Raw genomic sequence first — 23,157 nt, 5'->3', positions numbered from 1 at the left:
AATACGAAGACAGTATTTGTACGAAGACGAATTTTATGTTGAGAACACCAAGAAGGCTAATCACGGCTGCAAAACTAGGTGGACAAACATTAAGTGCTTGTATTACAATGTGTCTGGTATTCGTAGCTCGTTTTGATTCTATAGCTCGTTTTGAATACTGCACTTCAATATGATAACAAACATGTTGAAAAACTACATACATATTGTAAATATACATGTATAAATCCATCACTGATATGGTATCAGGAACTGTGTTAAGTGAGCATCACACAGGACACAAGGATTACCCTGCGGTGGTGGAGGAATGTCCAGTTTGGCTCGTCGAAGCTCAGAAGACACCGTTTGCAGATATTCCATAAATCTATCGTCCGTCATTGGAAATTCCTTTGCAAGCACTTCCTGCAGGAATATCATCATGTCCTCAAGTGAAAGGTCCATCAGGTATCCTACAGAAAGAATTAAGGTGATACCAAAGCATGAGCATTGTTGCTTTGAAGCAACTCGGTACAAAGACAATGACCATGTAAAAAGCCACCAGAACAGGAAAAATTTCAGATGTGAACACGACATTTTCTTACTTTTGTTCAACTTCATGATCGCGTAAGCTATAGCTGCCAGTACTTTTGTTCCCTCCAAAATGAAAACATCCCACAACCGCAATGTCAGTGAAAAGGGCGTCTGTCAAGAGAGCATGGCTTCCATGAAGTTTACTGGTTACAATCGAAGAATAAATTCATCTTTAATTGCGATCAACAATAGAGAGAGACGGTGAAACGAGGAAGGGAAGGGGATGCGGAGAAAAAGGGGAGTACCATAAGTAAACAAAAGATTCTCATTTATAAAATCTATCACGACTGTATGGAACTATTTTGGTAATGAGATCATTTTCTAAACATTACAAAACAGTTCGAACTAGATTGGCACTTGATACTTTAGAGCGCATGACTCCACCAAGCTCAACACTTTACATTTTGTAGCCCACTGATAGGCCAAATCTCCACCCGGACCTTCTTTTTTTCTTTTTTTTTGTATACAAGATCGAGGCTCGTGAAAGAGCGAACATTAATCACACAGAAAGACAAACCGACACATAAAACATATAACATGGGGAGCGGTAGACAAGATGGGGCGAGAGGGGGAGGAACACAAACACAACATCTGAGAGCAGGGACATCGAGAGATCTGTGGGAGGAAGAGGGCTTTGGGAGGGGGCATGGGAATAATAATAATAATAATAATTCATTTATTTTGTATAGCGCTTTTCCAGAAGCCCAAAGGCGCTTTGACAGAGTGGAAAACATAATGCATAACAATACATGAAAACAACAATTGCAAAAAGACAAGAATCAAGAAAACAAACAGCAGCGATATACGGCATATATATAAGACAAGAATCAAAAAGACAAGACAAGAATCAATAGGGAAATATTTAAAGCAAAAGGAGGGAGAAGGAGAAGAGATAGTCAGGGGTTAAATGCTGTGGGTTGAATGTTGAATGCAGCGTTGAACAGGTGGGTCTTTAGTGATGTTTTGAATGTGGTGAGTGAGGAGGAGTCTCTGATGGTGTGAGGTAGTGAGTTCCAGAGGGTGGGAGCAGCGATGGAGAAGGCCCTGTCCCCCCAGGATCTGAATTTGGTCCGGATGGAGGGGGTCAGGAGGTTGGTACCAGCAGAGCGGAGGTTGCGGGTGGGAGTGTGTCTGGAGAGGAGGTCAGCCAGGTAGGATGGGGCCAGGTTATGGAGGGCTTTGTATGTCAAGAGGAGGATTTTGTACTGGATTCTCTGGGGGATGGGGAGCCAGTGAAGCTTGTAAAGGACGGGGGTGATGTGGTCACGGGTCCGGGAATGAGTGAGTAGACGGGCAGCGGAGTTCTGAATGTATTGGAGTTTATTGGTGATTTTTGAGGGTGAACCATAGAGGAGGCTATTGCAGTAGTCCAGACGGGAGGTGATGAAGGCGTGGATGAGGGTTTCTGCAGCCGTGGAGGAGAGGGATGAGCGGAGACGGGCAATGTTTTTCAGGTGAAAGAAGGCTGACTTTGTGATCTGTTTAGTGTATTTGTCGAAGGAAAGGGTTTGGTCAAAGATGACGCCAAGATTCCGGATGTGAGGGGAGGTGGATACTGGGATACCGTCGATGTTGAGGGCAAAGTTATGGGTGGATTTTGTGAGCGTTTTTGGGCCAATGATGATTATTTCAGATTTATCACAGTTAAGCTTGAGGAAGTTGATTTGAAGCCAGGATTTTATTTCAGTGATGCAGTATGTCAGGATAGAGTGGGTGTCGGTGGAGACGGACTTGGTGGAGATGAAAAGCTGGATGTCATCGGCGAAGCAGTGGAATTGGAGACCATGACGGCGGATTAAGTGACCGAGCGGGGACAGGTAAAGGATGAAGAGGAGGGGGCCAAGAACTGAACCTTGGGGGACACCTTGGGGGAGGGGAGCAGTGGGGGATTTGCAGTTATTGATGGAGATGAACTGGCATCTGTCAGAGAGGTATGATTTAATCCAAGAGAGGGCAGTGCCGGTGACGTTAAAGGTGGATTCAAGTCGGGTGAGGAGGATAGTGTGATCGATGGTGTCAAAGGCAGCGCTGAGGTCGAGGAGGACGAGAATGTTGAGGTTGCCAGCGTCAGAGGAGAGGAGAAGGTCGTTGGTGATTTTGAGGAGAGCAGTTTCAGTACTGTGGTTGGAGCGGAATCCGGATTGGAATGTTTCATACAAGTTATTGGCAGAGAGATGATGTTTGAGTTGAGTGGCTACAGCGCGTTCCAAAACTTTTGACAGAAAGGGTAGGTTGGAGATGGGTCTGAAGTTGTTTAGGGTGTCAGGGTTTAGACCAGGTTTTTTTAGAATGGGGGTAACAGCAGCAATTTTGAGGGAAGGTGGGACGATGCCTGTAGACAGGGAGGAGTTTATTGTTGCAATGATAAGTGGAGAGAGAGCAGGGAGGGAGGCTTTGACAAAGCTGGAGGGGATGGGGTCAAGAGTGCAGGTGGCAGTTTTCATTCCTATGAGGAGTTCAGAGAGGTCAGTAGGAGAGATTGGGGAGAACCGAGACAGGGGATGGCAGGACAAGGGGGGGCAGGTGGTTGGAGGGGGAGCGGGTGCGGCGGTGGTCAAGCTGTTGTAGATGTTGTCAATTTTGCGTTGGAAGAAAGAGAGGAAGGAGATGCAGTTGTCTACTGTGAATGACTGGGTGGTGGTGTTCAGGGGGCGGAGGAGTTTGTTTATTGTCGAGAAGAGTGCTTTTGGGTTTCCGGAGCCAGAGTGGATAATTTGAGAGTAGTAGGCAGAGCGGGCGCGGGAGAGGGCATCTTTGTAGTGTTGTATGTGGTCCTTGTAGGCTTGGGAGTGAACTGTGAGACCCGTTTTATTGCGGAGTCTTTCAAGTTGGCGAGCACGAGTTTTCATCAGGTGGAGTTCAGGGGTAAACCAGGGAGCAGAATGGGTGAAAGAAACTGTTTTGGTTTTTACAGGCGCAAGCTGGTCAAGGCAGGAGGAGAGAGTGTGGTTGTAGTAGTCAGTGAGGTCGGAAGGGGTGTGGAGGTCAATGAAGGGAGAAGTGGACATTTTTTCAGAGAGGGTGGATGAGAATGAGGTAGGTGAAAGAGCGTTTAGCTTACGGAAGTTGATTGTGCGATAATGCCTTGGTGTTGGGGCGGGGATGTTGATGGTCAGAGTGATGGCTAAGTGGTCAGAGAGGGTGAGGTCGGAGCCATAGAGATGGTGCAAATTTAATCCAGTGGAGCAGACAAGGTCCAAAATGTGACCACGGATATGGGTAGGAAAGTCGACATGTTGAGTGAGGTTAAAGCAGGTGAGTAAATCAGTGAAGTCAGTGGTTATTGTGGAGTCAGTGGAGTCCATGTGGATATTGAAATCACCAAGGAGGAGGATTGAGGGGGAGAGGGAACATAGCTGGGTCAGAAAGTAGGAGAAGTCAGACAGGAATGATGGGTGGGGTTTGGGAGGGCGGTAGACGACAGCCATGACTGACTGCGTGTGACCAGAGAGTTTTAAAGCCAGGTGTTCAAATGATGGAGCAGATGAGATGGAGATGAGGTTGGTCTTGATGTCTTGACGGTGGATAACGGCAATTCCACCACCTCGGCCCTCCGAGCGTGGTTTATTGACGTAGGAATATCCATTGGGTGTGGTGAGGTTGAGTGTGTAGTAGTCCAGAGGTTGTTGCCAGGTTTCGGTGAGACAGAGAAAGTCCAGTTTGTTATCCAGGATGTATTCGTTCAGGATGAGGCATTTATTGTTGAGGGACCGGGTGTTGAACAGGGTGAGCTTGATGTTGTTTTGAACAGCAGGGATGAATTCAGGTGATTTAGCCAGGGTTCGTAGGCAAGAGGTGCGATCGTGTGGGTTGCTGTGACCAGGTGCGCTGGGACGAAGAGTGAGAGTGCGCTGAGCCGACCAGAGGACGGGGATGGAGTGACCTGATTGCAAATAAACAAACTTGCGACCGGAGCCACGGTGAATGTACCTGGGTCGTCGGAGGAGTCCATTTGATTTGATGGCAGAGATGCATGATGGGGTGGAGCGGGTATTGAGCAGAAGAAGCCTTGCGGCGGAGTACTTCAGAGCCATGCCAGGCAGGAGCGAAGGGACGAGTACGAGGCCAAGGTCGAGGAGGCAAAGCGGCAAACGCAGCGGCAAACGCAGCGGCAAACGACTGCAGCCGCTAATCAAGACCACAGCGGCAAACAAGGCCACAAAGACCACAAGGCCACCGGCAAACAAGGCCACGGCCACAAACAACGGGAGCGGGCCTTTCGATTCCGTATTCCGTACCATCAAAAGCAGATTCCGTTATCCAGCCGGAGAACACGCGGCACGTGCGGGTGTGAAAAGGCAGGACAGGTGTGAGATGTCAGGTCAGAAAAGTAGAAGCAGACCCTGTACATCCATCCAGTCGGAGAAGCGGCGAATATGCAACGCCAGCGTCCTCTCGCAACCGAACCCGGAAGTCGTGAAGGGGGGGGGGGGGGAGAGGTATAAAACATATGGACACTGCCAGGACTTCCAGGAAAGAAGTTGGAATTTCAAACAAGGTGGATCTGGGGTGAATTAGTGGGGGTAGAAAAGATCAAGGGTTTGGATGGGGGAAGATAAGAGATGGTGGTGAACAGCTGTTTTAAAGACCTGGAGGGACGAGTGGGATTGAAGGGAGTGAGGGAGTTTGTTCCAGAGGTGGGAGAAAAGAGGAATGAAAGAGTGAAGGTGAGCAGAGAGCCGAGATTTCGGCAGTTTAACCATCAGAGGGTTGCAGGCAGATCTTGTGCGACCTGTAGGAATATTTGGGGGACAAAGCACAGAGAGAGCTGGGGGAGCAAGACCTTAACCAAAATCTAATCAAATTGCCCACCAAGTTTCGGCTGAATCCGTCCACAACAGTTTGAGATACTGTGCTATATATCGTTCTTGGGCCCTATCTCTCAAAGGTAAAGAATCACTTGGATATTAATTTTTTTTTATCATATCCGGGTCTTCATCAAAATATAATCAATTTGTCTGTCACACACCCAACCTGTCCACCAAGTTTTGGCCGAATCCGTCTATAACTTTAAGATATTGTTCTATATATATTTTTTGGCCCCATCTCTCAATTGTGAAGATTCACGAAAAATTTTAGTTCACCAAAATCTAATCAATTTGTCCTCATCACACATCAGCATGTCCACCATGTTTCGTTCAAATCCGTGCATAACCTTTTGAGATATCGTGCTCACAGACAGACAACAGAAGAAATTCCTACTTCCTGGCCAAGATGCATGAAAATGACTCACCCGGTCCATGAAGCACTGCAAGAACCACTTGGTAGTGTATAATGTACTTGGTATCCCTTGTGCATCCTGCAAGTACATGCTCCCTCTCAAAACGAATGCACTGAATTTCAATCGTATTGCAATTTGTTTAAACCAATACAAAGCCTGCTGATGGCCTAACGGTTAAGATGGCTGGCTTAAGATCCTAGGGTTCTCGAGTTCAAGCCCCTGCCGTACCGTTGAATTAACACCAGGTGGGTTGACTCAGCCTGTCATCTTTCAATGTCGGCGAAATGACTACCAGATTGCTGGTAATGGGGCATTGCATCAGCGGCATAGCCATGCCTCCGGAAAATGATGCAGCCAAACAGCCAGAGGAGGTATACATATTTCAACAATACAATAAATACATCAGTGAGAGACATGTTTGGCATTGGGTTTGCACTTCAAAAGGAGTTTAAACAAATACACTTTTTTTAGCCATGTTGCAGACGCTGCTCATAGAGTTCCCTCTGCTGTTGTTGTTCTTCTTCTTCCTCTTTTTCTTCTTCTTCTTCTTGTTCTTGCAGAGAAGACAAAACCTCGAAGCTCCACCCATTTTGGGAGAGGCTTCATATAAACAAATATCCACCATTTTATTAACTCACATAGCTTTGAGGCCTGTTTTGTAGGCCCGTGGTGTCTTCCTCTCTCACACAGTTTTATTTCAAATCAAATTCGATATATCATTTCATTTTTCACAGTCGCTAACATAGTTTTAGACTCGGTTGAAAAAAAACGGGAAGAAAATCCGATGAAAGTTGCCCTTTATAGAACGAAATGAATTCTCAAAGGCCTGTAACTTCAAGTCCATTGAGATATATTTTGTTTAAATCGCGGCATGGTCAGTCATACACCGCCCGAAATAACAGACGGGGAAATGCAGAGATATATTAAAAATTCGTCCATTTGATGACAATCGTCACGATGAAATATTTAATTTATACGTCGTCACAATAATGTGGAGAGAGGAGCATAGCTTCGTTCACGTGTCGCCACATACGGGAAATTGCCGATATATATTTTTTTACAATCGCGGCATGGTCAGTCATACACCGCCTGAAACAAGTGAATCCACTTGGATTCCGCCCAGGTTGGCACATGGAAATTATGATGTAGCATAATTATCATCTCGGGTCAAGATTTGAAATTATGCCATGGTTTTTGTAAAATTGCTACTAGTATTCACATTATGTACTTTCACCAAAACATACATCATCATAGAAACATACATAGAATTTGGGTCCTCTGGGTCATTTGGGTCCTCTGGGTCATTTGGGTCCTCTGGGTCATTTGGGTCCTCTGGGTCATTTGGGTCCTCTGGGTCATTTGGGTCCTCTGGGTCATTTGGGTCCTCTGGGTCATTTGGGTCCTCTGGGTCATTTGGGTCCTCTGGGTCATTTGGGTCCTCTGGGTCCTCTGGGTCATTTGGGTCCTCTGGGTCCTCTGGGTCCTCTGGGTCATTTGGGTCCTCTGGGTCATTTGGGTCCTCTGGGTCATTTGGGTCCTCTGGGTCATTTGGGTCCTCTGGGTCATTTGGGTCCTCTGGGTCATTTGGGTCCTCTGGGTCATTTGGGTCCTCTGGGTCATTTGGGTCCTCTGGGTCATTTGGGTCCTCTGGGTCCTCTGGGTCCTCTGGGTCATTTGGGTCCTCTGGGTCATTTGGGTCCTCTGGGTCATTTGGGTCCTCTGGGTCATTTGGGTCCTCTGGGTCATTTGGGTCCTCTGGGTCATTTGGGTCCTCTAGGTCATTTGGGTCCTCTAGGTCATTTGGGTCCTCTGGGTCATTTGGGTCCTCTGGGTCATTTGGGTCCTCTGGGTCATTTGGGTCCTCTGGGTCATTTGGGTCCTCTGGGTCATTTGGGTCCTCTGGGTCATTTGGGTCCTCTGGGTCATTTGGGTCCTCTGGGTCATTTGGGTCATTTGGGTCCTCTGGGTCATTTGGGTCCTCTGGGTCATTTGGGTCCTCTGGGTCATTTGGGTCCTCTGGGTCATTTGGGTCCTCTGGGTCATTTGGGTCCTCTGGGTCCTCTGGGTCATTTGGGTCCTCTGGGTCATTTGGGTCCTCTGGGTCATTTGGGTCCTCTGGGTCATTTGGGTCCTCTGGGTCATTTTGGTCCTCTGGGTCATTTGGGGCCTCTGGGTCATTTGGGTCCTCTGGGTCCTTTGGGTCCTCTGGGTCCTCTGGGTCCTCTGGGTCCTCTGGGTCATTTGGGTCCTCTGGGTCATTTGGGTCCTCTGGGTCATTTGGGTCCTCTGGGTCATTTGGGTCATTTGGGTCCTCTGGGTCATTTGGGTCATTTGGGTCCTCTGGGTCATTTGGGTCCTCTGGGTCATTTGGGTCCTCTGGGTCATTTGGGTCCTCTGGGTCATTTGGGTCCTCTGGGTCATTTGGGTCCTCTGGGTCATTTGGGTCATTTGGGTCCTCTGGGTCATTTGGGTCCTCTGGGTCATTTGGGTCCTCTGGGTCATTTGGGTCCTCTGGGTCATTTGGGTCCTCTGGGTCATTTGGGTCCTCTGGGTCATTTGGGTCATTTGGGTCCTCTGGGTCATTTGGGTCCTCTGGGTCATTTGGGTCCTCTGGGTCATTTGGGTCCTCTGGGTCATTTGGGTCCTATATTCCTATCCTATAACATATATATCCTATAACCTATCCTATATATATCCTATATCATATAACATATATCCTATATATCCTATAACATAACATATAACAAATATATCCTATATTATGTACTAGCGAGCGGCCGCGTACCAGCCAAAGGGGTAGCCCATGGTTAGCCTAAATATAGATTTGATGACGTCATGTTTACACATCTGAGCGACAGAAACGGAGCTTCACTTTTGGAGAGACAGAAATTCCCAGGCAAACGCTATAACGCACCAAGTTTACAACCTGTGCGTTAATAACAGACGGGAAAATGCTGAGACATATTAAAAATTCGTCCATTTGATGACAATCGTCACGATGAAATATTTAATTGATACGTCGTCACAATAATGTGGAGAGAGGAGCATAGCTTCGTTCACGTGTCGCCACACACGGGAAATTGCCGAGATATATATATTTTTAAATCGCGGCATGGTCAGTCATACACCGCCTGAAATAACAGACGGGAAAATGCCGAGATATATTAAAAATTCGTCCATTTGATGACAATCGTCACGATGAAATATTTAATTTATACGTCGTCACAATAATGTGGAGAGAGGAGCATAGCTTCGTTCACGTGTCGCCACACACGGGAAATTGCCGAGATATATTTTTTTTAAATGGCGGCATGGTCAGTCATACACCGCCTGAAATAACAGACGGGAAAATGCCGAGATATATTAAAAATTCGTCCATTTGATGACAATCGTCACGATGAAATATTTAATTTATACGTCGTCACAATAATGTGGAGAGAGGAGCATAGCTTCGTTCACGTGTCGCCACACACGGGAAATTGCCGAGATATATTTTTTTTAAATCGCGGCAGGGTCAGTCATACACCGCCTGAAATAACAGACGGGAAAATGCCGAGATATATTAAAAATTCGTCGCCACACACGGGAAATTGCCGAGATATATTTTCACTTTGCACAAAAATAACATCAAGTAATCGAATAAATAGGAATGTCCTGTGCCTATAACATCGACGTTATAGGCACAGCTGCATCTAGGCATTGTGTAACATCGACGCGGCTTTTGTTTTAATTAAAACTTTTTGTACTTGTTTTTATCTAGTTTTGTCGCGTCGGCTCGTGTGCTGTGTCCTTTACACTCGCCTCTGAGCTGCATAGCCTAGGTTTGAATGTCGGCCCAGCTATAAACTCATCCTGGTGTTTCACAGGCAGGACGATTCGTCAATGTGTGGTGCAGTCCCTCGAATGGACGTTGAAATGGGCATCCCCTCCGCTACCATCAGTCAGTGAATGTTAAATACCCTACACTGTCCTTCATGAAGAGTAGGCAAGCTACCACTGGCACCTTGACCAAATTTCATATTCCTGCTCTAACCTACAGGGGCACAGTATCAGCAGCACAGCTGCATGTGCAGCAAATGATGGGTTGTACTCAATACGCAAGAAGAGGAAAATGATGTATTGATAATTTATGATCGAGATGAAAGATGATTTCCGTAAAATTATAATTGTTCTTTTTATGAAGCACACCATATTCTTCTTCAGCTTGGGAAGAAGCCTCCGCAGGATGTGGTCATGGTGATCCTGAAACCGCATGAGCTTTGGAAAACCAGGAATGAAGAAGCCTAAGCATGGCGAAAAGAAAGTAAAGAGCAATGGATGGGTGCAACAGATAGGGATAAAAAGTTATATATAAAAAACACTTAAAATGTAATTTCATGATAGTAATTTCACCAACAAAATAAATGTTATATTTCTTCAGCAAAATTATTGGGTCTTCACACTATTCAATTCAGAAAGAGCTGCACTCTTATCTCGGGGTAAAGCAAGAGCAAAGGAAGAGGATGAGGTACAATCCGAGAAGTACAGAGAATGCAAGGAGTAACATGTGGGAGCATGAATGAAGAGGAGAGCAATACGTTGAGTATCAGGAACACACGTACCATGCATCAAATGTTTCCCCTCCATAAGCCTGTCCAGCGCCCAGAAGGCATCTTCCTCTTCAAGAAACATGAGGAGCAGGCCGGCAATCTGGTTCATGCCCTGGCAGTACCCCACGTCCTGCGCCCAACAGCACTCAACAATAAATCCATTTACAAAGCAGAACAATTCACACTCGATGCACATCGGATAGATTGTGTGATCGACCGGAGTTACAAAACTCACCGGGTTGTGCATTGAATATGCCAGGAGTACGTGGAGCAACTCCTGCTGCCTGGAACACACACAGAAGTAATAACAGCTTGTGGGTACAATCTCGAATATAAATCTAAATATTTAGGTATATATTTAAATAAATCTAAAGAAAATAAATAATAATCGAAATATTTTGTGGAGCTCATGAAATTGAGCACTTGTGGTGTTGGAATCACAAAGTTATCTTTTTGTTAAAAACAAAACATGAAAGAGTCTCACTTTGAGCTGTATCGCCGACGAAACATGATGTGATTACGGAAAGTACGATTCACATCGAGGTCGATCTGATTCAGCTCTGGGGAGTGAGAGCGTCCTTGTCTTCGGAGCCACTGCAAAGAGTTCCAGCAGCAAGAGGGAAAACAAGGAGGCAAGGTTAACAGTGGGTGGCAGAAAGAGGAGGGGAGAATTATTGAAAAATTTCCTTTGGATGCAATTACAACAGTCTTAATACTTTGCAATCCGCCCTTCACCAAAAAGCAATTTTTCTGATGTAGCCACTGCCATCCCATAGGGAAAGGACCATCAACATGAAAAACAAAACAAAACAAAAAATTGACAAAAGAGTAGTCAATAAAAAAACAATAAAACCACATTAATCCTTTAGTGTTTCAGTTGTTACATTAAATATGAAATAAATATATACAAAATATAAATTTATAAATTATTATAAATATTAATATAAATAAAATTAAATAAATAAATATAATAATTATAATAATATTAATAATTATTATAATTTAATAATGAATATTTATTTATTTAATTATATTATATAATAATTATAATATTGTGGCGGACACGAAAGCTCACTGGTGTGAGGGCATAATTCCACGCACCAAGTGGGCGGCGGCTACGCCCGAGGGGTAGGCGTGGCCGAGGGATATACACCGGGCGCGCAGCCCGGAGCGCGCCAGTGCTACAGTGAGCTCTTTTAATAAAGACTCTTAAACTCACCGCGTTGTCCGCTTCCTTCTTGTTGTGCAAGCAAGCACGCGTAGCACCGCACTTCATTTGGTGACCCTCCGACGTTCTGGTCAGCCGTCGCTGACCACCCGAATACGCCATCGCAATGGCAAACAACGCGGTCCAAATGAAACTCCCCGAGTCCTGGGAGACGCAAGCCGAAGTCTGGTTCCTACAGACAGAAGCCCAGTTCCGACTTCGAGGCATCACGGTGGACGAGACCAGGTACTGCCACGTGGTCGCTTCCCTCGGGCCCGGCACGGCCGGCCGCGTCGGTCCTGAGGAACTCACAGGCCGACGGCAGGTACGAGGCGATCAAGCGTCTCCTCCTCGCCACGTTCGGCCTCACGGTGGACGCACGCGCCGATCGCCTCCTGGACCTCCCCGAGCTCGGTGACACGCGACCGTCGGTCTGCATGGACCATATGCTGTCGTTGCTGGGCGACGAAACCCCGAACGCTCTTTTCCGGGCGTTATTTCGACGCCAGCTGCCGGCACGAGTCCACCTCGCCTTGGCCGGTTCTGTGATGACAGAACCCCGGGCTCTCGCTGCCGAAGCCGACAGGTTCTTCGCGGCTTTGGACGCGCAGGCGAGTTTTGGCGCGGCCGCCGCGCATCCCGAGGCTGACTCTGATGCTGATGCACCACACCTCGGGGATCCCGAGGCTGATGCACGCCACGTGGCTGCCGCCACGCCACGCCCACCGCCGCCGCGAAAACCGTGGCCTCCACCTTCGCCACAAACCTGGTGCCATTTCCACGCCAGGTTTGGCCACAAGGCAAGGAATTGTTGCCTGCCGTGCTCCTTCGGCAAGTCGGGAAACTACAAAGCCGGCACTCGGTAGCGGCCCTGAGCGTCGGCCATTCCGGCAGCCTTCTTTTTATAACGGACACCTTGTCCGGGCGCCGTTTCCTATGTGATACGGGGGCACAGGTGAGCGTTATCCCTGCCTCTACGTCCGACAAGCACACCGCGGGCCGGGGCCCCGCGTTGCTTGCCGCGAACGGAACACCCATATGCACATTTGGGAAGCACTGCCTCTCCCTGCGGTTCGGAAGGCAACGCTTCGAGTGGACGTTCGTAACCGCTAGTGTCCCCATGGCACTGCTCGGTGCGGACTTCCTCTGTGCACACGGGTTGTTGGTAGATGTGAAGAACAGACGTCTCGTCCAGGCTGAAATGTTCAGCTTGCTTGCTTGCGCGTTGAGCAGCTCGTTGAGCGGCTCACTGAGTGGCTCACCGAGCGGCTCGCCAAGCGGCTTGCTGAGCGGTTCGGTCCCGGCGAGATTAGTTTGTACACTTCCGGCAGCGGACGACTTCACCCGCCTCCTCGCCCGCTTCCCGGCCCTTACGCGGCCCACCTTCTCAGCGGGGGCCGTCAAGCACGGGGTGGAACACCACATCCCCACCGCCGGGCCACCGGTCTACGCCCGGGCACGCCACCTCGAGCCGACGAAGCTCGCGGTAGCTAAAGCGGAGTTCGCTACGCTGGAGCGGCTCGGCATCGTGCGGCGCTCCGAGAGTGCTTGGGCGTCGCCGCTTCACATCGTGCCCAAGCCCGGCGGGGGGTGGCGACCGTGCGGGGACTAACGGCACCTCAACGACGCCACCACCCCCGACCGTTACCCCGTCCCCCACATCCAGGACTTCTCCGCCCGGTTGGTGGGCATGTCCTTCTTTTCGAAGGTGGACCTCATACGCGGCTACCATCAGGTCCCCGTCAGGCCGGAGGACATCCCGAAGACGGCGGTCATCACGCTGTTCGGACTGTTCGAATTTCTTTGGATACCCTTCGGTTTGAAGAATGCGGCTCAGGCGTTCCAGCGACTCATGGACAGCGTCTTGCGTGACTTGGATTTTGTGTACGTATACCTGGACGACATCCTCATCGCCAGCGCGTCCCACGAAGAGCACCTACACCACCTCCGCACGCTCTTCGAACGTCTGGGCCAGCACGGCCTGATCGTGAACCCCGCCAAGTTCCGGTTCGGTGTCGCTGAAATCGACTTTTTGGGGCACCGCGTCACCAGGCACGGGGCCGCCCCCCTACCGGCCAAGGTGGAGGCGGTGAAGGGGTTTCCGCGGCCCCGCACGATCAAGGGGCTCCAGGAGTTCCTGGGCATGGTGAACTTTTACCATCGGTTCCTGCCCTGCATCGCCCAGCTCCTGCGCCCCTTGCACGAGGCCCTCCGAGGGAAGCCGGGCAAAGGTGACGTTACCTGGACCGCGCAGATGGACGCGGCGTTTGCAGGCGTGAAGCTCGCCTTGGCTAACGCCACCATGCTTGCGCACCCGGCGCCCGATGCACCGATCGCCCTCACCACCGACGCCTCGGACTACGCGGTGGGCGCGGTGCACGAGCAATGGGTGCGTGGTGCTTGGCAACCGCTGGCGTTCTTCAGCCGGCAGCTTCGCCCGCCCGAACGCCGCTATAGTACCTTCGACCGCGAGTTGCTCGGGCTTCACCTGGCGGTCAGGCACTTCCGCCATCTGCTCGAGGGCCGTGCGTTCACGGCCTTCGTCGACCACAAGCCACTGGTCTTCGCGATGGGCAGGGTCGCCGAGCCGTGGTCGGCCCGGCAGCAGCGTCACCTCTCGGCCGTGTCCGAGTACACGACAGACATCCCGCACGTCACGGGGAAGGACAACCCGGTGGCGGATTGCCTTTCCCCGTCCGTCGCCCACGCCGTCCACCTTGGCATCGACTATGCCCGGATGACGGCGGACCCAGGCCGCCGACCCCGGCGTCCAGGCCTTGCGGACCGCCGTCACGGGCCTCCGCGTCACTGAGGTGCCGTTCGACGGCGCGGCCCTCTTGTGCGACGTCTCCCTCGGGCGGCCTCGCCCCATCGTGCCCGCGGGCTGGCAGCGCCAGGTTTTTGACGCCATCCACGGCCTGTCCCACCCGGGCACAAAGGCCTCCCAGAGGTTGGTCGCCGACAAGTTTGTCTGGCATGGCCTCCGGAAGGCCGTCCGCGGCTGGACCAGGACGTGCCTCGCGTGCCAGCGCGCGAAGGTGCACCGGCACACCCAGGCCCCATTGGCCCCATTCACGGTGCCGGAACGAAGGTTCGACCACGTACACGTGGACCTGGTGGGACCTCTGCCCCCCTCGCGGGGTTTCACCCATGTCCTGACGATGGTGGACCGCACCACCCGGTGGCCAGAGGCCGTGCCTTTGGCGGCGACGATGGCGGCGTACGTCGCACAGGCGTTCATCGCCACCTGGGTCGCCCGGTTCGGCGCCCCCTCGGACATATCGTCCGACAGCGGCCCCCAGTTCACCTCGGAGCTCTGGGAGGCGGTCGCGCGGGGGCTCAGGGTCAAGCTGCACCGAACCACGGCCTACCAACCCCAGGCCAACGGCCTGTGCGAGCGGTTCCACCGCTCGTTGAAGGCCGCGCTCCGGGCCACCCTCCGCGACAGCGGCTGGGTCGACAGGCTCCCCTAGGTCCTGCTGGGCCTCCGGACGGCGCCCAAGGACGACCTGCACGCATCCGCGGCGGAGTTGGTCTTCATACAACCGCTGCGGGTGCCGGGCGAGTTCCTCCCCGACCCCACGGCACCATGGTCCGCGGCGCAGGAGCGCTCCGTGCTGCAGGAGACGGCCCAGAGGTTCGCCCCGGTGCCGACGGCGCACCATGGGCACCCGCCTACCCACGTCGCCCCGGAGCTTCGCACCGCGGAGTACGTCTTTGTCCGGCACGAAGTCAACCGGACACCACTGCGGCCCCCGTACGATGGGCCTTTCCACGTGCTGGAGACCGGGGTGAAACATTTCACCTTGGACATCGGCGGTACTCCCGGCCGCGTCTCGGTGGATCGCCTCAAACCGGCCCACCTCGACGTGGACCACCCACCGCCGGTGGCTCGGCCCCCGCGTCAGGGCCGCCCCCCTGCGGGCGGACCCCTGGCACCGCCCAGGCCCGCCGGCACGCCGCCTCCCGGTCCTGCGCCCATCCTGGGTGCAGCCGGAGGCATTCCAGCTGGCATCCCTGCACCCCGGACGCCGCCGGTCGCCAGAGGGCGCTTCGGCCGGGTCATCCGTTTGCCCCGCAAACTGGCCCTCCAGGTGCGTGGGAATTCTGGGGGGGCGCGTGTGGCGGACACGAAAGCTCACTGGCGTGAGGGCATCATTCCACGCACCAAGTGGGCGGCGGCCACGCCCAAGGGGTAGGCGTGGCCTCAGGATATACACCGGGCGCGCAGCCCGGAGCGCGCCAGTGCTACAGTGAGCTCTTTTCATAAAGACTCTTAAACTCACCGCGTTGTCCGCTTCCTTCTTGTTGTGCAAGCAAGCGCGCGTAGCACCGCGCTTCAATATAATATTATTATAAATTAAATTAATATATTATTTTGTGTTATTTTATTATTATTATTATTATACATTAATTAATTAATTAATCAATTAATTAATTATATAAAATTAAGTTATATACAAATGAATACATTTTTAACTCCCTGTAGAGCCAAGTGCCCACCGTATCTCATTAGAACGCTTCTTAATCTATAACCGCCATGACATGACAAGAGGCTCGATAAATGCCGATTCTCTAAAATGAGATTGTACCAGATCAGATACACACATGAACATGCATACAGCTTGTTATATATGTATATGTATCAGGATAGCTCATAACTCATTTGCACTGATGAGGTTGAACCATGCTCACTTGGTTTCTTTCTGCAGCCCCACTCTCAAAATATTGGCAGAAATGTTCCTCACTGAACGAGGGGTTGCCCAACAAGCTGGCTCGACGAACACGGTGAGGTTTGTGTTTGAATACAAGCATGATGGCGTTAATGCCGAAGTGTTATCACATCTACATATCAAGCACCATCACATTTACATTAAAGTGTCAAATCATTGCAAAACAGTAGCCATCGTTGGTGCAGACCACGAAATGCAAAATCACACAAATGGCCATCACTCATAATTGCCACACACTGGTAGCAACACTATGTTTCTATGATTTGTATAAAGATTGTGTGACTTCCTAAATATACTTTGTTGACTGAGCCCGCTGTCGTTTGGTGACAATTCCGTTAATTCAGCTTACCGGTGCCATGACCCAGGTGCCATAATTATTTTTTTCTGGTTTAAACGAGTTACATTAACATTTCACAGACAGTATTAAACACGCCATTGGTAGTGATTTGTGTCACATAATTCATGATAAAAACAAATGTAAGCTGTCCCCATCTACACCTGCAAGGAATACAGTCACGTGAAAAAGTAAGTACACCCCATGTAAAGTTTTGACTTTTTCAACATATTTCAACATACAGCTATTTGATCTCCATTTCAACAATATTGATAGATAAGATAAAGGTGATATAATATAACAAATATCATGAAACATTTACATTTTGTAGTCCATTGTATAATTTAAATAAACATAAATGCAAATTTCGCATGTGGAAAAAGTAAGTACACCCTTCGCTTTAATAGGTGGTATTGCCCCCTTTGGCAGAAACAACCTCAAGTAGGCGTTTCTTATAACTGTCTACCAGTCTCTGACATCGACCGGGAGAAATTTTTGCCCAATCCTCCATGCAGAATTCTTTCAGCTGTGCGATGTTGAAGGGTTTCTTGCATGCACAGCTCGTTTCAAATCCCCCTACGACATCTTGATGGGATGTAGATCCGGGCTTTGACTTGGCCATTCCAGAATCCTCCATTTCTTTCTTTTCAGCCATTCCTTGGTGGATTTACTGGTATGTTTAGGGTCATTGTCATGTTGCAAGGTCCACCTTCGGTTGAGCTTCAACTTTCCGACAGATGGCCTCACATTATCCTCAAGCACCCTCTGGTACAATGAAGAATTCATAGTGGATTATATGATGGTGAGCTGCCCAGGCCCTGATGCAGCAAAGCTGCCCCAAACCATAATATTTCCACCACCATGCTTTACAGTTGGTATCAGGTTGTTGTGGTCAAATGCTGTCTTTGGTTTTCGCCAAACATGTCCTCTGGTACTGTGGCCAAATAGCTCTACCTTTGTCTCACCTGTCCAGAGCACATTGTTCCAGAAGTGCTGGTCTTTGCCGAGGTGTTCATTGGCAAACTTTAGTCTTGCCCTGTTGTTCTTTCTGGACAGCAAAGGTTTCCTCCTGGCACACCTCCCATGTAGATCAAATTTGTGCAGCCTCTTTCTAATGGTAGACTCATGCACTTTGACATCAACAGTGGCAAGAGCTACGTGTAGGTCCCGTGATGACATTCTGGGGGTTCTTAGAGACTTCTTTCAGCATCTTGCGATCTGCTCTCGGGCTGAACTTGCTGGGGCGGCCTGGCCTGAGTAAGTTGGCAGTTGTTTGGAATCTTCTCCACTTGTAGATGATCTTCTGGACAGTCGAATGATTGATTTCAAATTGTTTAGAGATCTTTTTATATCCCTTCTGTTACGTGCTCCTCCCCAAACCCCCTGGTCACGGTGTACCTCCGAGCCCCGAGAGGAGTCACGGCAGAAAGATGTGTTATTCTGTATGTCAAAGATCAATGGCGAAACCACACCAATTGTTACCAACAACCAAGTATTGTATTAAGATCACACAAGAATAACAGTACAACAACAATAGTAATCAATTGTACAACCAATATATATTTCCTATGATGGTACCATCAGGTTCGTACAATATAACTCACTGTGCTCCAAGTGAGCGAAAAGAAGAACATTCCCAATGTCTCTATTCCGGCATCAAGCTAAAGTCGTATTCCGGCATCAAGCCAAAATCGAAATCCGGCATCAAGCCATAGTCGATCCACTCCAGTGATCGTCCGTACGATGTCGTATCGAGACCAGAATCCAGTTGGGTTGACAGTTGCACTGCCAAAGATGGGTGAAGGTGTCCTCGAGAAGCGACGGGGAAGTCACACCTTTAGGTATGGACGTTTGACGGCTCTCAATCGGCGAACCGCAGATTTCCCACTCCAAACGCCACGTTACACACACACACACACACCAGATAAACGTCTGAATGTGGTGAAAATGGTTGAAGCGGTGAAAACCCTTGAGCGAAGTGCAAAGCGCGCGAGTCAAAATGGCTGACGGCCTATTCTCGAGGCGTAACGGCACTACGATGATTCTCCTCGGAATCAACCGCAAAACCTGACACGCAGGTTGATCTGTCACAGCGATAACAACTCTGTCGCAGGAATCCCTTTCCTGGGAAACCCAAAGTTCACTCGTGACTCTCGTTCGCCAATCGTTCGCTCCAGACCTCGAAGCAGCTAGGCTTCTTCTCCGACTCACTCGCTCCGCCTTCTCTTCCTCTTCTTCCTCTTCTTCGTCATCCGGTTCCGGTTTCATTTAAAACATTAACTTTTTTACCTTTTGCAAATAGTAATCTCTATCTCCCTTAAACGACAACAATAATAGTACATGGAATCAAAAATGTTTACAATGGATGAAAACTACAACAACGGAAGTGACGAATCCGTAACACTTCCCAGACTCGTAGGCATCTACAACCTTCTTTCTGAAGACCTCAGAGAGCTCATTTGATCTAGGCATGGTGACGCCGCACACTTAAACAACAAAGAGCAAACCAAACTAAATGGCTGAGGTTTAAATAAGACAGTTTCCTCCAAGATCCTCGCTAACGATGTTCTAATCATTTGCACCTGAGCAGGTGCACCTGATTCTAATTTTAGGTACCATATTTGAAGTACGGTAGTGATAAATGTAGGGGTCTACTTACTTTTTCCACATGCTAAATTTGCATTTATGTTTATTTAAATTATACAATGGACTACAAAATGTAAATGTTTCATGATATTTGTTATATTATATCACCTTTATCTATCAATATTGTTGAAATGACGATCAAATAGCTGTATGTTGAAATATGTTGAAAATGTCAAAACTTTACATGGGGTGTACTTACTTTTTCACGTGACTGTACATGTTGATTTAGACACCACATATATAAATCTGCCTCAAAAGTAAAAAAAAAAAAAAAAAAAGAATCTTTTTCTTTTTTGAGATCGAGGCCAGGCCTAGATAAAGGAGCTGCATTGATAAAAAAAAAAGTGAATAAAGAGAGTCTATAAAATAGTCGAAGAGTTTTTGAGGAAGTAAAAACTCTGCTTTTTGAAAAGGGGAAGGTCGTAAGTGTTTGGAAAAACATGAGAAGGTAAAGAGTTCCAGAGTTTGGCAGTGATGGGGAAGAAACAAACAACATAACAGGCCACCCTTGAGTTGCCAATGGCCACACAATAATCATGAGATGTAGGGGCTTGTCGAGTAGTCTGTGGTCTCGCTAATGGCGGAGGTAAACAAGCAGCAAGTTGTTAGGAGCAGAAACCGAAGCAGTTTACAGTGGATTCTGTATATTATGCTGGATTCTGTTCTTAACAGAGAATGGTCAAACCACAAACTCATTTTGAGACTTCTGACATCGTCTCAAGTTTTTCAACTTACTCTCTTCCTTTTATTACTGATTGAGCACTTGTCAGCATTTTAATGCTTTCACCAATTAGTGCTTTCTAATTTTTGAATCTGAATCTTAAACAACTTAGTGCTTTCACACCTGTTTGTCTGTGAGCAGGATATCTCAAAAAGTTATGGATGAATTCGGACGAAATTTGGTGGAGAGGTTGGGTATGTGACAATGACGAAATCTTTACATTTTGGTGAAGATTTGGATCTGGAAACTAAGAATTTTAAGTGATTCTTCACCATTGAGAGATAAGACCAAAAACGATATATAGCAGGATATCTCAAAACATTGTGGACCAATTATGCCAAAACTAGGTGGATGAGTTGGTTAGACAACAAGAACAAGCCGATTAGATTTTGATTCAGGTCCGGATGTAGATCTAGCCTATCAGTGGGATACAAAGCATAAACTGTTCAGCCTGGCAGAGGTATGCTCTCCACTGAGTGCTGTTCCAGTTTAAATTTCTGTGAAACATTCACATCGGACAAGATTCTTCCCAGTCTTACTAACTCGCATGGCCCTTGAGGTTCCAATAATAAGCAAGATAAATATCCGGTAGATTCGTAGAAAGAAATGAAACCAAAAAATGATGTTACAATCCTTTGTAATGAAAAGGGTCATGAAAATAAAGATAAAATTATTTGTGATGCATGTTCTTGTGTTTTTTATTTATTTATGGTCAGATGAAAATCAATCAAAGCTAGAAATAATTTCCCAAAAATAAATGCTTGCTATTGTATTACAAGGTTGAGGCTCATAGAAGAGCAAGGTGACAGAGGGTATGAACTTGTGATTAAGATAAAATATGATAAGTGAAACAAGAATAATTGTTACTTTTTTTGAAGCACACCAAATGCTTATTCGGCTTTAGAAGGAGCCTCTGCAGGATGTGATCATGGTGATGCTGAAGCCGCAATAGGCATCGAGGCAACAGTTTGTTAAACTGGGGGGACTGAACATAAAAAGTGCTATTGTTCTACAATGGTAAAACATATATATACATATAAATACCAATAAATAAAAGCGGACCTTTGTACTCTTGCCTCATATTAATCTTTTGATCTCTAATCCAGATTTCTTGATTTCTTGAATATATAGCAATAATAACAAATTTGACTTCGCTATTTCAATACTTATGGAGGGCACTGTATATGAAATAAAGTAAAAGGTCATACCCTACGATTTGGGGCAGGATGTAATCATAAATAATTCAGATTTTTGCTATTAATATTTGATATTCCGGGAGTACAGCATTGCACAGATTCAATCATTAAATCTAAGACTCATAGTGGATCTTGTGCATAAATCATACGTGCAGGACAAAAGGCATCGTGAGACAGCAGTGTACTTTAATAAGGCAAAGGACATTCAGAGACAATGGACATAAAGCATATCGCTGATGGGATCTGAACCTGGGTTCTGAGTCTCATGAACCATCGGTTCAGATGGTAATGTCAAATAGGAGTGACGATTTTCGATTTTCACATTCATTCGCAAACAAAAGAAGCAAAAATAACACACGAAAAAGAAGCAAAAATCACACAAAAAATAAAACAAGAAGACGTCATGCAGAGCACGATAATTGCAAAATCCACCCCTCCCCAAAATAAAAAGTTGCCATGGATACATCAAATTGTCAATTTCATTAAGATTATAATTGACGATCTTAATCAAAGTCAATCAAAGTCAAGAATGAACTCCCAATCAAAATGGTCAATCAAATCAAAATTTATGATTTTTCAGATGAAAATTGATGATATTACAAGTTTGACCTTGAGTTGACCTTTGACCTTTTGATCCCAAAAGTAGTTTTCTAATTCCGTGATGTACAATGCAATTGCTCTTTAATGTTCAGGTTAATCGGATGGAAATTTACGACTGTTCAGATGAAAATTGATGATTTTAAAAGTATGACCTTGAGTGGACCTTTGACCTTTTGACCTCAAAATAGTTGTTTTCCCAATTCAGTGATGCACTATGTAATTGCTGTATATTTTTCCAATCAATCGGATGAAAATTGATGATTTTTCAGATGAAAATTGATTTTGGAAGATTGACCTTGAATTGACCTTTGACCTTTTGACCTCAAAAAGTTGTTTCCCAATTTAGTGACAATATGCAAATGCTGTTCAATATTCAAGTGAATCGGATGAAAATTGATGATTTTTCAGATGAAAATGGGTAATTTTGGAAGTTTGACCTCGAGTTGACCTTTGACCTTTTGACTTCAAAATCAATAGGCTCCTTCCTTATGACAAACTTTACCATCTGGTAAAGTTTCGTGAAGATTGGTTTAAATTATGACCTGGAGGCAATTGACAGCCAGCCAGACAAACAGATCGACAGAATAATGCGTAAGACCAACCAATATACGAGTACTTGAAAAATCTTCGATTTTGCACGTAATAAAACACGAAATAGCTATTTTGTTGATAGACCAACATAGTTTAGACTAAACAACATCCAAAAGGTTTTGCTTCACACTACCTGGTAAGTGGTTTTGTGTGTTTCCCGCTGCTTCTCCACATCTAAGAGGCTTGCCCACACCTTGCCCCGAAGCAGCAATGGAACGCCTTTGTAAATCCGCCGGGATAGCTAAGAGAGATGTGGAGGAGAGCAAAATATAAGGAAATGATTATGTTCTATTTGATTGAGCATCATACATGTAGGAGACCGAAAAAAAACATTATTGTACAATATCTGTTTTATTTGGTCATATATTTGCTCTTCTTTCTGGTGTTATCTTTCTGGCGTCTGTTATCTTCCATTTGGCCATTCAACCTTTTTGATAAAACTCTTACCCTGAAAAAACTCCAATTTCAATTTATATTGCACATTTCAAACCATCACGCAAATTTTCCAAATTCCTACCACCTCCAGTCGAACGTTGGGCCTGGCCAGCCGGTGCGTGAAAGACTTGGTCCAAAAACCTTCCTCGGCCGATCTCACAACAAGGTGGGAATAATTGGAGCAGATAAAGTAATCGGAGATGCAGATTCAATTTCAACATAAACTTTTCATAAATGGTACTACATTTTCTTGTTCAATACCTGTCAGTACAGATGTATGGGAATAAAGTTAACAAGCAGTCGTTGTTGTTGTTGTT

At 47.3% G+C, this 23,157-nt stretch overlaps 1 protein-coding gene across 5 annotated transcripts in view; it reads right to left on the bottom strand.

Moving 5' to 3' along the window:
• Nucleotides 1-23,157, bottom strand: part of LOC137412267 (USP6 N-terminal-like protein) — a 1,021,586-nt gene that overhangs the window by 944,862 nt on the left and 53,567 nt on the right. For all 5 annotated transcript variants that reach the window (XM_078769786.1, XM_078769787.1, XM_068097523.2 and 2 more), the window contains 8 exons: nt 22,539-22,646; nt 10,862-10,971; nt 10,613-10,661; nt 10,390-10,507; nt 9,977-10,071; nt 5,801-5,866; nt 579-678; nt 288-446 (listed from right to left, as the gene is read on the bottom strand). In XM_078769786.1, the coding sequence (XP_078625912.1) occupies nt 288-446; nt 579-678; nt 5,801-5,866; nt 9,977-10,071; nt 10,390-10,507; nt 10,613-10,661; nt 10,862-10,971; nt 22,539-22,646 (805 nt within the window). The remainder of the gene's footprint in view (nt 1-287; nt 447-578; nt 679-5,800; nt 5,867-9,976; nt 10,072-10,389; nt 10,508-10,612; nt 10,662-10,861; nt 10,972-22,538; nt 22,647-23,157) is intronic.

This window comes from Myxine glutinosa, chromosome 1 (assembly GCF_964187855.1).
Source record: "Myxine glutinosa chromosome 1, kmMyxGlut1.1, whole genome shotgun sequence".
Taxonomy (NCBI): Eukaryota; Metazoa; Chordata; class Myxini; order Myxiniformes; family Myxinidae; genus Myxine; species Myxine glutinosa.
Note: the sequence above shows the minus strand (reverse complement) of the source record. Positions and strands in the feature narration are given on the sequence as shown.